We start from the raw sequence: 17115 nt of genomic DNA on the forward strand, positions 1-17115 counted from the left end.
CGGGGATTAAATGCTGCCTCAGCCTTTTTTTCTTTCTTATATTTGTTTTTGGAAAAAGAAAAATCTCCAAAGCTTTTTGTGCAGGGCGAGGGAGGTGATTTTCTCCGTGACATGACGCATTTTGTTGTCATGAAAAGTTGCTGGCGATTATCGCTGGAATTGGCAGGCCTCTGAGTAAGGCCACAAAGACGCCCCATGTGTTCACACGTTGACCTTAAGATGTCGCCATTGTGTGTTGAAGAATCAAACCCAATTTTTTTTTAGAAAGAACACACAATGCTTAGCCTGGAGGGGGCGCTATTGTGTGCTTTAGGTTGTTCGTAGGCTGAATAAAAAACAAAAGCAGACATTTACCTTCAAATTACACTTTTTGTGTGTGTGAATAAAATTAATCAAGTGTTTGTCATGTGCACAGTAAAGAAACAGATTTCTGTATGTAATGAAATTCTTGATTTGCTAGGGATTAAGCATAAGAAAGAAAAAATAGAAATATACAAAATATACAGAATGCAAAAACGACACAATTTTAAAAAGGACATGTAAACGTAAATGAAAACAGACAATTGTGCATGTGCGAGCTGGTGATAATACTATTTACTGTTTAGGAATTTGATTCTATTGCTACTGAATTATAGTGTTGCTCAGGCCTATTTATTTGTTCATCAAACAATCCATCCATTTTCTCCAGCATCCAGGGGTTTGGCCATCAAGCAGTGTACAAATCAGACATGGTCGATAGCAAAAAGAAGGACAAACCAGTATCTGACATAAAGCTGCAAACATAACACACACATCAGTACCTGGAGGTGATGCCTGATGTAATGATGAAAAAGATTTTATGCCTCCTCCTCAATTTATGTAGCTTTGAGTAAAGGAACTGGAGAAGAAATGATACATCACAACAAACAGCAAAGCAGACAGAATGATGATAACAATTGTCCTTTTTTTCCCCTTCTTACTGAACTCCTCTTGGACCTTTGTGTATCTTGTTTTCTCTTCCTCCAGACTCTTTCTTTTCTTCACTAATTCGCTCCCACAACTCTTTTTTCTCTTTGTCCCACTTCTCTCTATCTCTCTTCATCTCTCTCCTGTACGACTCCAGCTTCTTCTCAGCCGTCTTGTTTTGGTGTCTTTCAAACTGAACTGTTTTCTCGTGGTCTTCCCGTTGTCGTTTTAATTCCATTTTTCGCGCTTCCTCCTGCTTTTTCCATCTTCTCTCTCTTTCTTCTTCTTTCTTTCTTCTCTCTGTCTATCCTGACGCTGCTTGCTGATGAATTCATCTTTTTCTTTCAGCTGGATTTTACACTCTTGGATTTCTCTCTCTAGTTTTCTGATTCTCAGCCCCTGGCTGTTTTGTTGCTCCTCGTGTTTTTTCCTGAGGTTGTCGCGCTCTCTCTTCATCTCCTCCCTCTCCTTCAGCGTCTTTCTCAGCCGCAGCTGTATGAATTCCTCTGTGTTGTCCAGGATGTCCGTGCTGTAGCAGCCTCTATTTTCCTTCACCATGCTCTCCATCTTCATCAGCAAATCCCTGACTTGTGATTGGTCACTCTCTTCTTTGTTGTTAAAGACCAGGTATCTGCCTTTGCAACGTTCAATGTGCTGTTTGATGAACCCGCCGCACTGTTCGATGTAACTTTCGAATGGCTCAGACAGCTCATCTCCTCTGGTGAAGATGGTGAAGATGAAATCTTCAGACTTCTGGCCCACATACTTCTTAATCACTTCCAGAGAGTTTTCATCCTCTTGTGTGAAGTTGCCAATTTGCAGCACCAATAGCAAAACGTGAGGTCCAGGCGACACCATGCTGAGGCATCTGTAAAGATCCTGTTGACTTTCTTCTTCGGGCAGAGGAATGTTCAACCATTCAGAAATGACAACAGTCACAGGTCTTCCATCCAGCTCACCAGTTGCTTTTTCAATAGACCTTGTCACCGGCTTTGGAGGAATTCTGGATTTAAAATGCTTTTTTCCTAAAATAGTGTTTGCTGTTGCCCTCTTCCCACTGCCAGGCTTCCCCAGGAGCACCATTCTAAGACCTTCTCTTCTCAGACTGTCGCCTCCCATCTCAATCTTCTGTATCAGTTCTGAAACCTTCTCCATCTGAACTCTGGTGAACATCTCCTTAGTGAAGCTCCCAAATCCTTCAGCCCTCATCCTCTCCACTGTGTCCAGCAGCTCTGGGATCTGCTGCTGGTCCTTCATGCTGAGAACAACATGTCTTCCTCCAAACTTCTCCAGGAGCTCCTGGACCTCTGTGGTCTCATTCAGAAAGTCCACAACATCTGGAGCTTCAGGGTGCGACTCCACAGTGAACAGAAGGATGATGAAGTCTTTGACTCCACAGCCAAATGTGTTCTGGATGGTCTCCAACTCTCCCTTGTCTTCATCAGTGAGGGGACCCACAGGTAGGACCAGGATGAAGGCGTGGACGCCCTCAGGGTCCCAGTGGGAGACACAGCAGAGTGATTCCTCCATCACTTCCTGTTGAGGTCCATACAAAGTAGGAAGCTCCAGCAGGGAAAGCCAGCGTCCACTCACCTCTACCTGACCTTGAACCCACTGTGATGAGCTGGAGGCTGAATGAAGCTTCTGACCTAAGATAACCTCTGCTGCTGAGGTCTTTCCAGCTCCTCTCCTCCCACACAGAACCAGGTTTAAAGCTGGCTTGTTTTCAGAAGTTCTCATTTTTGGCACAATCAATCCAGCATCGTCCTCAGCAAAAACATCACAGCTCAGCCTCTCTCCACTGTTCTCCTTCACCACCTGACCAAGGCGTGCCAGCAGCTCACAACGTTCCAGGTTCTTCTGCCTCAGGTACCTGTAGCTGCAGCTTCTGATCAAGTCCTTCAGTGGTGGACGTTGCAAATAATCTTCTGTGGCTTCTGAACTCTCCTGTCTATATGTTGATATCAGTAACAGTGAATGATCCAGAGAGTCTTCACTGAAGTCCTTCAGGACTTTGAGGAGCCTCATTTTGTGTTCTTCAGTGAAATCTTCAGGCTGGAGAACCAGCAGGAACACATGAGCTCCAGGAGCTGAGAGCCTCACACAGGTTTTCAAGTGTTCTCTGAGTTCATCTTCAAAGATGTTGGGATGAAGAAGATCTGGAGTGTTGATCACTACAAGCTCTTTGTTCTTCTTCACCGTCTCTCTCACACACCAGCCTGGTTCCTCGTCACTTTTCAACAAGTTCTCTCCAAGTATGAGGTTCCCCACAGAACTCCTGGCAGGCCAGTTGTTCCCCAGTAGAACAACCCTCAGCTCAGACACTGAAAATTAGGTTCATTGAATTAGATTAGAATGAAATAAGAATAAGGACTCACTGAAATGTAGTAAGAATTGTTATGTATACTCTACAAATTGTGTGTATGTGTACATATTTAAAAAATAAATAAATAAAAAAAAAATATCTCAGTTCAACTCACTGTCAGGTGGCAGCCAGTTCATACTGCTACGCCGCCTCAGAGGATTCTGATCAGCTGTGAATGTCAGAACATACCAAATATTAACATGTGTAGCTAAAGAACAAATGCAACAGCAAGATAGGAAGACTTCAATTCTCAAGACTTAAACTGATAGAGACTCAAACTGTTAGATTAACCCCGATCACTCATGTGATCAGAGTTTGCTGCATTTAAAAACTGGCATCTTTGATTCATTCCACTTTGGTGAATTGATTGACGAGTAAGTGTAAACATCTCCACTTTGAGTCCTAACATTTCTGTCCTGAATTTGCACTGATCAATCGTAAAATATTTGTATACATGTTATATTTGATGTTTTAAAGGCAGCAACAGCCAGCTTTTATACCCGCTTTCTCCGTACTCAAGGTTGCGGGAGTTTGCTGGAGCCTATCCCAGCTGTAGATAGATACCATTCATTCCTTCATTCATTCATCTACTATACCGGCTTATTCCTATTCAGGGTCACGGGGGTCTGCTGGAGCCTCTCCCAGCTGTCTTAGGGCGAAGGCAGGGTGACACCCTGGACAAGTCGCCAGTTCATCGCAGGGCCACATAGAGACAAACAACCATTCACACCCACATGCATACCTAGGGACAATTTAGAATGTTCAATTGACCTCACATGCATGTTTTTGGACTGTGGGAGGAAGCCGGAGAACCCGGTGAGAACCCACACAGACACAGGGACAACATCCAAACTCCACACAGAAAGGTCCCAGGTCCGGGCCCCGGAATCGAACCCACGACCTTCTTGCTGTGAGGCGGCAGCGCTAACCACTGGCCTAGATAGATTCCATTTAATTTAATTTAATTTGATTCAAAATCATGAGAATCAAAAAGCACGGAACAAGGTTGTATATTTAACTATCCCTCCAACTTCTGGACTGAGGGTGACCTGACATTTGTATGTAACAAACCCTTTGCAGTCATTTATGTTGTTAAATTGAGTTAAGCTGAACTAAAAACAATAATAACATATAGGTACTACCCAGAAAATTAGAATGTCCTGAAAAGGTTGTTGTATTTCTGCAATTCAACTTGAAAGGTGAATGTGACATATTATATAAAGGAATAATATGCAAATCAATATATTTCAAGTTTTTATTTCTTTGGATTTTGCTGATCAGGTCTTGCAGCTTAAAAAACAACTCAAATTTTATAATAATTTTCTGAGTTTGTGGGTTTGTGGTTTTAATAAGCTGAAAATCTTAATCAGCAAAGTTACAACAAGGAACTGCTTGAGATCTCAGTTTGCGTGGAATGGCTCAATAAAATTTGTTGCGTTCATCTTTTATGTTAAATTGCCAAAATAAAACAACTTTTACTTGATATACTAATTTTTCGGGTAGTACCTGTATATGTTTTATTTTGTTTTGTTTATTAAGGACTCACCTGGTGCTGCAGTTGCCATGTTGTCACGTCACTGAAAACATCAGAATAACCAGCGGCTGCATGAAGGAGACAGACAACTCTACTTTATAATTGTTGTTCAACACTTTGTCACGACAAAAAAACCCAAAATGGAACCGTAAATAATTTATTTAGTCAGGTAATTGTTGACTCGTTCAACGACGCGAGTCTTCTTCCGGGTTCGACATCGGATGACGCAATGTCACCGACCTGAATTCAAAGCAGATTTCTGGTCGCGGCTGGATTCAGTCAGTAGTTAGTTTAGTTGTTTTTGACGGGCTGTTTTCTACACTTTAACTCCGTCAAACATATTAACTGTGTGTTCAGCCGTTAGTAGAACTTACCTGTGTGCGTCACTCGTGTACTTCAACTTTAAGGCCACTACTTTATTAACTCGACGGAAGACCGCGTTGCCTCGTTCTGTTGCAGAGAAAGCGTTGAATGCAGCCGATTGATGAGTTTTTCTCCACACTGCCTGTTTCAGTCAGCGGTTTAATCCTTCACCAGTGTAAAATGTCGGCGTTCCTGTCACCCGTCAAAGACGAGATAGAAAGTGAAAGTCAAGTTTTCAGTCACAGCGCACTTTTGTTACAAGAAGGCAGAACACCTACAAAAATTATCCTGGTTTTGTCGTGACGGCAAGTAAAGCTATCAAATAAGATAATGATCACATAAACATGCAAAAATTGAATAAAGTATTACTTAAGAGATTACTTAAGGGCAACTGTAACCATTGGAATATAAGTTCCTCCTATGGGGGTGTGGGTGGAGCCAGTTCTTAAATTTGAAAAATTTAAACAACTTTTAATTTGTAATCGAAATTGAAAAGTAGCTCTACACATTAACTGGAACACTAAACCGGATAATGATGGTGGCTGCTTACAAAGATATAGCTCACAATTAATTAAATCAGAAGCAACATAAAATGCAATACTTCACATTCACATCAGGCCATAGAGGCTTTTATCCTGCTGATGTCATTCATGAACAACATCCATCCTCAGTAAAACTCTTCATCTTGTTGTTGTCTCTGTGGTCAATAGTTTTGTCTTCATTCACAACATTTTACTCAGTGATGGATTGAGTTTAGTCAGCTTCAGAGCAAGAACACAGACAGAATCATGAGCTCTCTTGTATTTTCAATTTAGCCTGGAGACGTGGTGAAGACGAGCGGCTCAAGTTGAAACTGAGCTTCAGAATGTGGGCGAAAGTTGAGCAAAGTGACCTTGAATGTGACCAACAGGCTGAGAACACCAAGACAAAATGTCTGTCTGGGTTCTTAAGTCCCGGTCACTGCAGACTCATTTAGCACTAAGGCCACAATGTGAACCAGTTTCGAAAAAAATAAATAAAATAGAACACTACAAGACCAGTGATTACTGATCTAAAAGCTGGACTTGTTTTACTTTGATTAAAATTTGACAGGACTGACCTGGTGCTGCAGTCGCCATGATGTCAGTCTGCTGGAGAGACATTCAGGAAACCAGAGGCTGCAGGGAGGAAATGCAGAAAGAACGATTCATTAGTTATTGTCAGACTTCAAACTGTTTTACACCTGAAGACAGACAGAAGTGGTTCTTTCGTCCTTGCGGGTATTGACCTATAGAGTCATAGAACCTCTTCTGATACTTTGAGTTCAATCATTTACCTGAGTCGTCTTCCTGGTTGCTCAGCTAAACTCCTGCAGTCGAAAATGGACATAAGATTGATCAGATCAAATCATGAGGTTTACGTTCATCGTATAGAATTTTGTTCTGCCTATTTTCAGAAATTTTACATTTAAATTTGCAAGCACATTATATTTACTCATTATTATGTTTTGTGGTGTATCTGGATTGATCATCTGAAATGAAACAAAATAAACAAAACAAAAAACTGGCAGAAATCATGGAGGATATCCAAGTCACACTGGAAAAAATAATATACAGTGTAAATTATATTCCTATTTTTATTAATTTACAGAAATATGCACTTACTGCAGAGACACCTCACAGCTGGAGAATCAGACGACGTCCCTGTTACTTCAGAGTTGCTTATTAACTGCAGCAGGTCAAAGAGCATCAAAATTAGGTGGAGTCTCTCTCTCTCTTCCTCCTGCTTCATATTTCTGTAAATTAATGAAAAAATATTAATATTTACACTGTATATTATTTATTCCAGTGTGACCTGGAATCCTCTATGATTTCTGCCATTTTTTTGTTTATTTTTTATTATTAATCCCGCTTCTTTCTTTCTTTTTGACAACCATTGACTCAGGATGGGGCGACACGGTGGTGCAGTGGTCAGCACTGTGGCCTCTGTAGGGAGTCTGCATCTTCTCCCTGCTCCCAGTTAAGCTGCCAAGAGTTTTAACAGGAGTCGAAATATACACACGAGTGGTTGCTGAAGATGGGAGGTGAGGCAAATCATAGTTTTCAACATCTGCCTGCATTTCAGTAATATTTATGGATATGTTTTGTCGTTAAGGGTGAGAGATTGTGCTCTACCCTTCTATATTGACACAGAACTGTTGGGACCTTCATGGCACTTTTCCAAGAGTGCGTTCCTCGGCGCTACTTGACTTGACTCAACTTGTGTTGGTATGCCTTTCTTGCCTCCGGACTCATGTGCTTTATTTATAGGGCTCAGAATTATTTGGTGAATCCTATCGACTTTTATCCAAACACTGCCCCAACAGAAAAAATAGAGAGTGAAAGGATTTAGATCAAAAGTGTTTATTACAGTACAAAAACAAAAGCACAACTTAAGTACACACAAGGTGCTAGGGTTGCCACCTGTACCTTTTCTCCCCGAATTGTTCTCTTTTTTCACCACCTGTCCCGGGAAAAATAAAATCTCTCCCGGGACACAATTTGTCCCGTTTTTAGGGAAAATGACAAAACCTCATTTAATTTCCGTCTGTGGTCTAGATAGGGTTGCCAACCCTCCCATAGAATACGCGATTGTCCCATATTTGGCAACTAAAAAGCCTGTCCCGTAAAATGAACTGATACAGGATGCATTTCACTTTGTCCCGTATATTTCGGGGACGCCTCCGCTCCCCCCCGTCGACAGACAACCCTACAAGATGCGGAATCAAAGGAAAACTTTTCACTTGTAACACCACTAATTTAATTCCATAGATTAGCATGCTAGCTTGTGCTAAACTACTCTCATAAGCAAAAGTTAAGAGGCAGCAGACACAAAATATAAACACAGAGTTAGCATTGATGGCTAACAACTTAGCTAAATGAGACGGCGACATTTATGTTGAAAACATTTCCGTGAAGGAGTCGGCTAAACCCTTACCCTCTGTTGACGACACATTTTCGGCTCTACTCGATTGAAACGCTGGCAGGCACTAGGAACTAAAAACTTAGCTGTTAGTGTCTGTTGCTAATGAGTTGAAATGTGTAGTGGTGCGCAGCGCTGTTCAGTGCCATCATAGATCAGCGCTGGACGGACGCTGTAAGTGTTTAGCTAAAGAAGCAAGAAGCAGGAAACCTCGCAACTTTTCTCCACACAAACCGTGCAAGTTGAGTAATGCTGTCGGATGTAGACAAGGTAACACAAGTGGCCAGTACATCAAGTGAAGGTAGTCAACAAGACTATTGTTATTACTGCCAAAGTGAATTGCTTGCTCGCCATTTTCATGCTAGAAATAAACCCACTAATGAATTTGTGGAGACTATAACTGGCTGAGAAAAATATCTGCAGCAGAAAACTGACTTTGCTATTAAATTACCATAGCTTTGCCGCCACTATTATTCTTAATGTTATTCATACATGTTGCTATGCACACTTACTATCAACATTATTGCAACAGATAGAAGAGGGACAGCAGGTATCATTACAACACCAATTGTCAGCTTTAGCTTCACAGGGAAGGAGAAAAGAAGAGTGGCCAAGATTCATTTTCACAGCAACTTAACTTGCCTCTGAACAGTTTGCCCCCAAAGACTTTCTCCCAACAAACATCATCTGTTAGTTAACAATGAAAACGGTTCCACACAGCTGAACGCCACACAAGGCTTCAATAGTAATCAACCACTGACCGTATGTAAAGATGCTTGGAGTCAAAGTGACCCCAAAACTACCCTGCCAGTCTACAGACAGATTTTTTGATCAACAATTCATCAAATTCTCAATACTGTTGTGGCCACAACTTATTAAGCTGAAGCTGTTTTTGTAAAGCTTGTTATAAAATTGGGCACGATGAGTCTTTTATTCTAGGGAGTTTTTCTTTCAGCTTGATGATTTCTTTCCAGTGTTGTTTCTCCAGGTCTTCTATCTCTTGGCTCTGGTCTGGACTCTGTCCAGCTTCAACCAGTCGTTCTTTGAGCTCATTCATTTCTTTCTCATGATTTTTCAGCAGTTTGTCCATTTGTCCATTTTCTCTTTCTTTACTTTCTTTTATAACCTTCTCTTTAAAATCAGTCATCTCTTGTTCTTGTTTTTTCAGTAAGTCTCCTCTCTTTTTATTTGGATGTTGCTCCTGTGGGGACTTTTTAAGCTCTGTTTCCAGCTTGTCCTGCTGCTTTTTGTGTTTTGTCCTCAGTTTAGTCATTTCCTTGCTGTACTTTTTCTTCTGGGTCAGAAGTTGCAGGACCAGGTTGATCATCTCCTGTTTCTGTTTATCCTGTAGATCAGCCACAGTTTCTCTCTGACTCTTCTCTTTGAATTCTGACAGTTGACTCAGTTTCTCATACTCCTTCTTCTTCTGCTGCATCTCTTTCTCTTGCTCTTCTTGCAGTTCTCTCACCTCCTTCAGATGTTCTTCTATCAGGGCTGAAAACTCATTTTCCTTCTTCTCTCTGAACTCATTGAACTGTTCAGCTTTATTTCTGGCCTCCTCCTCATATTTCTTTTTCATTTCCTGCATTTTTCTTTCATAATTCTCCTTAAGTTCTTGTTTTTCTTTCTTTTCTTGTTCTCTTCTCATTTCATCTTCTCTCTTTCTTTTCTCTTCATGTTTTTCTTTTTCTTCCTGAAACTCTCCTTCAAGCTTTTCAAGTCTTTTTCTTTCCTCCACTCGTCTCTCTTCATCTTCTTGAAATCGTTTGTTCCACCATTCCTTTTGTTGTCTCTCCCACTCCTCTCGCTCTCTTCTCATCTCCTCTCTGCTCTCCTCCAGTTTTCTGTCAACAGCTTCCTTTGATTCAGACTCTTCCTGGATTTTTTGTGTCATTGCGGAAAGTTTCTTCTCCCACTGCTGTCGTTGAAATTCTTCCTCTTTTTTTCTCTTATTTTCATCTTCTTCTCTCTGCTGCTGTTCTTTCCATCTCTTCTTTTGTTCTCTTTTGATTTCATCCTCCTTTTCTTGAAGCTGTTTTTCTTTGACTTTTCTCTCCTTTTCCATTTCTGCTCTCTGTTCTTCCATCCTTTCTGTCACTGCTTTCAGTTGTTCCTCATGTTGTCTTTGGAGCTCCTCCTTCTCCTTCCTCATCTCTTCTTCCTTCTCCTTCAGGATTCTCTCAACCTCTTTCTGTATTGCTGCCTCGGCCTCCTGGAACATTTCATTTGTGTAGCAGCTGCCTCCATTTTTCTCAACCATCTTCTCAATTTTCTGTATCAGCTCTTCTACTTGTGTGCGGTTTCCATCATCATAGTTATCAAACACATGGATTTTTTCTTCACACTCAGTTAACAGATGCTTGAAAGATGCATCACATTTCCTTTCAATGTACTCTTGAATGGACGTCTTCTGACGCCTCAGTGTGTCTCCTCCAGTGAGAAGGATGTGTGTGAACTTCTCAGTATTTCTTCCAAAGACTTTCCTGATGAATTTGATCGTCTCTTTCTCCTCCTTTGTAAATCTTCCAACACTCAACACCAACAGGAAGACATGTGGTCCTGGAGACAGCAGGCTGATGCATTTTCCAATCTCCCTGTTAACTTCTTCATGGCTTAGTGTTGTGTCAAACAGACCAGGAGTGTCGACAACAACAACAGGCCGACTGTTCTCGTCACTCTTTGCTTTCTGACAATGTCGAGTGATTGAAATTTGACTTGCTTCAGCTTTGAACTGCTCTCTGCCAAGGATGGTGTTTCCTGAGGAGCTTTTCCCCACACCAGTCTTCCCAATCAGCACAATCCTCAGAGGATCTGCTCTCTGTTCCTCAGCATCACCTGGAAAAGACAAACCGACGAGAGTCACTGTAAAAGTCCTTCTGTTATTGAGCTAACTTCCAGACAGTTCAGAGCTGATACATGGAGACAAACTGAGGAGGTAATGAAGCAGAACACTGAAGATCAAATCTTTAGTCTGTCTTTCTCTCTGTTTTTCAACTGGATCTGATCTGGTTGTTAATGTCAATGACTAGAGACAGTGCTACATCATGGAGACATGAAGGAAAGTGTCTCAGCAGAGAGCCAAGTAGAGCTGTGCAGGGTAATCTAGACCTTCAATTAAAAACCCACAAGCCAGTTTTCTAAGAACTCTTAACAATGAACAACATATGGAAAATGTTTTGGATTAAAACACAAGTAAAACATTTTACACCTCATATCATAATCATCTTCTATCAGTCTGTCATGGCCAGCACCCTCTTCTCCTCTGTGGTCTGCTGGGGAGGCAGCATCTCAGCCAGTGACACCAGCAGACTGAACAAACTGATTAGGAAAGCTGGCTCGGTCATCGGCTGCAGGCAGGAGACCTTGGAGGCAGTGGTGGAGAGGAGGACGCTGAACAAACTGTTATCTATTATGGACAACCAGGACCACCCTCTCCACCACACACTGGATAGACAGCAGAGCGTCTTCTCCAAGAGACTGAGACAGCTGCGTTGTCTGAAGGAACGCTTGAGGAGATCCTTCCTACCAAGAGCCATCACCCTCCATAACTCTTCCTCGCTGTGTGACAGATAACATTCTGGCCTTTATTCCTGGACTCAATGGCAAATCTGCACTAATGGTTGAAAACCTTGCTGTTCCCTGCCTCTGCACATTTTAACTGTATTTTTTGTACATAGATTGACTTGTGTGTTTTTGTACCTACTTCTCCACTACTGTTAACTGATAACTGCTTGACTTGTTTTTTGAGTGCTGCAACTGTGGACTTGGTATTAATAAAGTAAATCTATCTATCTATCTATCTATAATCCAAAAGTTAAAAGATTATTAAAGTTTCACCTTACGGGAAAGAAAAATGCATGAAATACATTCATTTGTATATTAGAATATTTCCAGGACTTACCGGTTATGTTTGTTGTCCTCGGCTGATTGTTTTTAGTCATTTCAGAGATCTTTTGGATTTGGGCTGATGCTAATGTAGCTGTGGTGTAGCTGCTCCTCATCCTCTCCACAGTGTCCAGCAGTTTTGGGATCTGCTGCTGGTCCTTCATGCTGAGAACAACATGTCTTCCTCCAAACTTCTCCAGGAGCTCCTGGACCTCTCCAGTCTCTCTAATAAACCCATCAACAGCTGAAGCTTCAGGATGTGACTCCACAGTGAACAGAAGGATGATGAAGTCTTTGACTCCACAGCCAAATGTGTTCTGGATGGTCTCCAACTCTCCCTTGTCTTCATCAGTGAGGGGACCCACAGGTAGGACCAGGATGAAGGCATGGACGCCCTCAGGGCCACAGTGGGAGACACACTTGAGTGACACATCCATCACTTCCTGTTGAGGTTTTCCATACAAGGCAGGAAGCTCCAGCAGGGAAAGCCAGCGTCCACTCACCTCTGCCTGACCTTGAACCCACTGTGATGAGCTGGAGGCTGAATGAAGCTTCTGACCTAAGATAACCTCTGCTGCTGAGGTCTTTCCAGCTCCTCTCCTCCCACACAGAACCAGGTTTAAAGCTGGTCTGACCAGTTCAGACTTTGGTCTCAGGGGATCTTCAGTGATGGAGAGGAAGGATCCTCTGGTTTTAACCACAACATTCTCAATCTTCTCCATCAGCTCCTGGTGGTTCTCTGAGGTCATCCTGTACCATCTTCCTCCACAGTCTTCAATAAGCTGATCAACACGCTGGTCTTCCTCATCATGTGTTCTGATGACCATTGAATGCTGCAAAACATTCTGACCAAACAAACCAAACAAGATGAACTTCAGTGTTTTTCTGGTTTCTTCAGTGAAGTCAGAAGGTTTCACCAACAGCAGCAGAACATTTGGACCAGGAGGAATCAGGTTGATGTGTTTATTCATCTCTGTTCTCACGTTCTGCACTGACATATCCAAGACATTTGGAGTTCTGACTACAGTTAATGGTTTTCCTCTCCACTCTCCATGTTTGACTGGGTTTTGTCCAGATGTTGTTTTGTCCCTGGTGATGAAGTCCTGAAGTTTGACCTTCTTCTTCTTATCACTTTTCCCCAGAAGAAGAATCATGAGTCCAGTTGCTAAGAGACACAAAAAAAAACTTCTGTTTCAGTTCAGTTCAGGTTGAAGTCATGACAGCAGTGCACAGTTGGCATTAACTCAGGCATGTTTTAAACTGGAGGTCACTTCAATAATCAGTCACCATTATGATGCAGCTGCTTTACACCAGAAATCAACTCAGGGAAGAAGTTGAGTTCAGAGCAGTAGATGTTGACTGGTGCAGTGTTTATGTCCACCTCTAAACCTTTGTTGACATGCAGTGTTGTTGGAACTGACAACCCCAACATTAAATCACCTCAATAATAAATCCTCTAAATAGTAAATCACCTCAATATCACATCAGTATTCAAACATTTTTTTTCCCACCTCAATACAGTGATAGGAGGTGAACCGCGCGCAGACACACAAATTAATGAACTATAAAAAAAAAAAAATTCTGCTTGTCCTTTTCCTTTGCTCTTTCAAACACTCCATACAATTTATGTTTAGTTAAGCATTTTACACCTCAAATCATAATTTTGTAATTAAAAAGTGTCAGGTCTCTCGTCACATTGAGAAATTATTTAAGTTTCACCTTAAAGAAAAGAAAAAAAAAACTAAAATACATTTATTTGTATAACATTGGTATATAGGAACAGGTATAAACATTAAATCTGAATGTTGAGAAAAAGTCAAACATCAAGATGAGGTCAATTTGTTTTTTCATCTTTGTGTCATTATTTTTGTTGCTGCTCAGATCAGTGATTTATTGTAATCTTTACAATTAATAAAGATGAAGACTCCACCTACTTTCAGTAATTAGATTATTCTTTGGATGTTGCAGTGACTTTATATTCCTACCCAAACAGGACAGTGTTAATTAGTTGTTTCATGATTTAACTTCAGCTGCTATAATTCAGAATTTACCAAAAGCTTTGTGAGCAGTCAGTGGTTCCTCCTGCCTCTGTCCTGGCAGATCATCCATCATGTCTTCAAAAACATCACAGCTGACAGGTTCTCCACTGTTCTCCTTCCATATCTGACCAAGACGTGTCAGCAGCTCACAACGTTCCAGGTTCTTCTGCCTCAGGTACCTGTAGCTGCACCTTCTGATCAAGTCCTTCAGTGGTGGACGTTGCAGATAATCTTCTGTAGCTTCTGAACTCTCCTCTCTACATGTTGATATAAGTAACAGTGAATGATCCAGAGAATCGTCACTGAAGTCCTTCAGGACTTTGAGGAGCTTCACTTTGTATCCCTCAGTGAAATCTTCAGGCTGGAGAACCAGCAGGAACACATGAGGTCCAGGAGCTGAGAGCCTCACACAGGTTTTCAAGTGTTCTCTGAGTTCAACTTCAGTGATGTCTGGATGCAGGAGATTCGGGGTGGTGATCACTACAACTTCTTTGTTTTTGTATGTTAATCTGCCTCTCACACAGAAGCCTGGTTCCACCTCAGTGGGAAAGGAACCATGACCAAATATGAGGTTCCCCACAGAACTCCTGGCTGGCCAGCTGTTCCCCAGTAGAACAACCCTCAGCTCAGACACTGAAAAAGAAATTAATTTCATTTAATTATTATTGATTAAGATCATCACACAGTGAAATATTGTAAAATTCATTATGTATCATCTATGTGTGTATAACATAATATAATATAATATAATATAATATAATATAATATAATGATAAACATACTAGTAGGTGGTAGCCATTCCATGCTGTGGCTGCGCTTCAGAGGACTCAGACCAGCTGTTAACATCAGAACACATTAAACATCAACATGAGGTCCTTTATGAGGCACATGACACAACTTTTTCTCTCATATGATCATGATTTTCTATCTAAAAACTCTACATCTCTATACATGCTTTTTGTCTATGTGGCCTTGTGATGAACTGGCAACTAGTGTGGCTGTAATCACCTTCACAATGTGACTGGTGAAGCCTCTGCCCCCTGACACTGAGTGCAGGAGAAGCGTTTAAGCACAACGGGTGGAGAAAATGAATAATCAGTGTGAGGAACACAGCGACACAGTCCACATCATCTCATGGTATATATCACTGAATAATGTCATGGTATGTAACAAAACACGTGCTAATAATTTTAAGTTGAGGTTAAGATGGGAGTAATATCTCACTTGTGCACCTTAAACTGCTAATACACAAACTGAACTGAACTGACATTTAAACAAAATGATGACGTGTCAGGATTCACCTGGTGCTGCAGTCGCCATGATGTCAGATCACGGGAAACTTCTGTACTGTCAGTGGCTGCATGAAGGAAACCGGATACTTTATTTAATTTATATTTATTTATTTATACCTTAGTCTCAACAGGGTCTGTTGTTGTCCAACATTTTGTCACTGCAGAAAACAAAATGTAAAAGCAAATACCCAAATGTTCAGTCGCTTCAACGAGATGAGTCTTCTGCCTCGTTTTACTGGCCGGATTCAGTCAGTGTTGATTTAGTCGGTGGCGAACTGTTTACTACACTTTAACCGCACATAACATTACTGCTGTGCTTAGCAATTAAACTTACCTCCTCTTGCGGAAGCGCATTGCATTCACTGGATAGGCAAATGTTTTAATCCTTCACCAGTGTAAAATGTCGGCGCTCCTGTCATAAATCCGAGACCAGGTTGAAAGTGAAAGTAAAGTTAACCATATCAGTAAAGCGCGCTGAAAAACATTTAAATATAATTATAAAAGCATAGCTGCGAAATCAGTCTGCCTTGGTTTTTTTTTGTTTTTGTTTTTGTTTTTGTGACCAGCATCCTGTCACCGACTAAAATCTTTTTTGAAGCTCAAAAAGTTTGACTTGTTTGATGAAAAGCGGTATTTGGGTGAGACGCTGTTGGAGTTGCAGTTTAATAGCTGTCCAGTAGGTTGCACTGTGGCAAAATAAATAATAATAATGATAATATTCAGGACCAGAACATATGGCTACTTCTTTCAGACCCGATGCTGAAAGACAACAACAAAAAAAAAAAAATCTTCAGAGCAGTAGATATTGACTGGTGCAGTGTTCATGTTGACCTCTAACCCTTTGTTGACATGTGTTGTTGGAACTGACAACCCCACTGTTACAGAGGCTCAATGGATGTTGGTTGCTCTGTCATATCAACCGCAGAGTGGCACTGGTCACAGTGCGTCTCGAAGTCCCCCAAGAATAGCTCAAAGGTTGATTTAAATTGGTCTTCTTTCTTTGATTTAAGGTTGGAGAAACATGCATGCATGTGTGTGGTTCTGAAAAAAGGGACAGTAAAACAAATCAGCGAAACAACCAAACCAAGACACTGTTCAGACACTGAAAATTACTAAAATCACTAAAATATAAGTAATAGAGTTCTTATTTATTTCGGTCTTTTTATAGTTGAAAATTCATGAAATATCTAAATTCTTCACCTTTGAGATAAAATGTTGATATAGAAACTGAATTTCATAGACATTTAAACTAACTAAAAACCTTTTTTTTTTTTTTTTTTTGCAAGTTTTTAGTAGCAACTGATATGTGTGACGGCAATTGACCTGATCAACAGGTCAGTGGTATTGGTTGTCAAAATTGAACTTTAGATGTTGGTAACCGTGGACAAGTGGAACATCCAGAAGCAGAGACAAATGTACGGACACATAATTTGTCAGTATTGAAATGTGCCCCTTTTTTTTATCTGTGAGAATACACACATCAAAAAGTTGTGTGTAACTTGTGTTGTAACCAAGAACAGATTCCTGCTTATGGTTGTTTTTGTTGTCGCGGTCGTCATTATATGAAGTCACCTGCAGGGGGTAGCGTGTGCGTGTGTGGGCGTGTGCTTGACTGAACAGGAAACGGCGAGTCACATTTCGGATTGGAGTTCACATTCTAAGGGGGGAAAAAAGATCAGAAATGTCGCTTTAATCTCCGAATTGTGTGTTGGGGGAAAAGTGAGAATATTCTGACAGGGTGCGGCCTTCTTC

General features: G+C 41.1%; 2 protein-coding genes across 3 annotated transcripts; both read right to left on the reverse strand.

Moving 5' to 3' along the window:
* Positions 1–427: 427 nt before the first annotated feature.
* LOC142887745 (GTPase IMAP family member 8-like) lies at positions 428–5481 on the reverse strand. 2 transcript variants are annotated; one of them, XM_076025594.1, is made up of 4 exons: positions 5219–5481; positions 4857–4912; positions 3426–3479; positions 428–3269 (listed from the first exon to the last, which is right to left on the reverse strand). In XM_076025594.1, the coding sequence occupies exons 2-4, from the start codon at positions 4873–4875 to the stop codon at positions 1174–1176; spliced, it is 2169 nt and encodes a 722-aa protein (XP_075881709.1). In that variant the 5' UTR covers positions 4876–4912; positions 5219–5481; the 3' UTR covers positions 428–1173. The 2 variants fall into 2 exon arrangements, with proteins under 2 accessions (XP_075881709.1, XP_075881708.1); XM_076025593.1 differs by having other exon boundaries at positions 4857–5481.
* A 2091-nt stretch (positions 5482–7572) lies between these two features.
* LOC142887744 (uncharacterized) lies at positions 7573–15681 on the reverse strand. The gene is made up of 6 exons (XM_076025592.1): positions 15552–15681; positions 15373–15428; positions 14854–14907; positions 14084–14704; positions 12049–13197; positions 7573–10982 (listed from the first exon to the last, which is right to left on the reverse strand). The coding sequence occupies exons 2-6, from the start codon at positions 15389–15391 to the stop codon at positions 9052–9054; spliced, it is 3774 nt and encodes a 1257-aa protein (XP_075881707.1). The 5' UTR covers positions 15392–15428; positions 15552–15681; the 3' UTR covers positions 7573–9051.
* Between the last annotated feature and the right edge of the window lie 1434 nt (positions 15682–17115).

This window comes from Nelusetta ayraudi, unplaced genomic scaffold, assembly GCF_046127955.1.
Source record: "Nelusetta ayraudi isolate G7.1 ecotype Tasmania unplaced genomic scaffold, CSIRO-AGI_Nayr_v1 ptg000018l, whole genome shotgun sequence".
In the NCBI taxonomy this organism is placed as follows: Eukaryota; Metazoa; Chordata; class Actinopteri; order Tetraodontiformes; family Monacanthidae; genus Nelusetta; species Nelusetta ayraudi.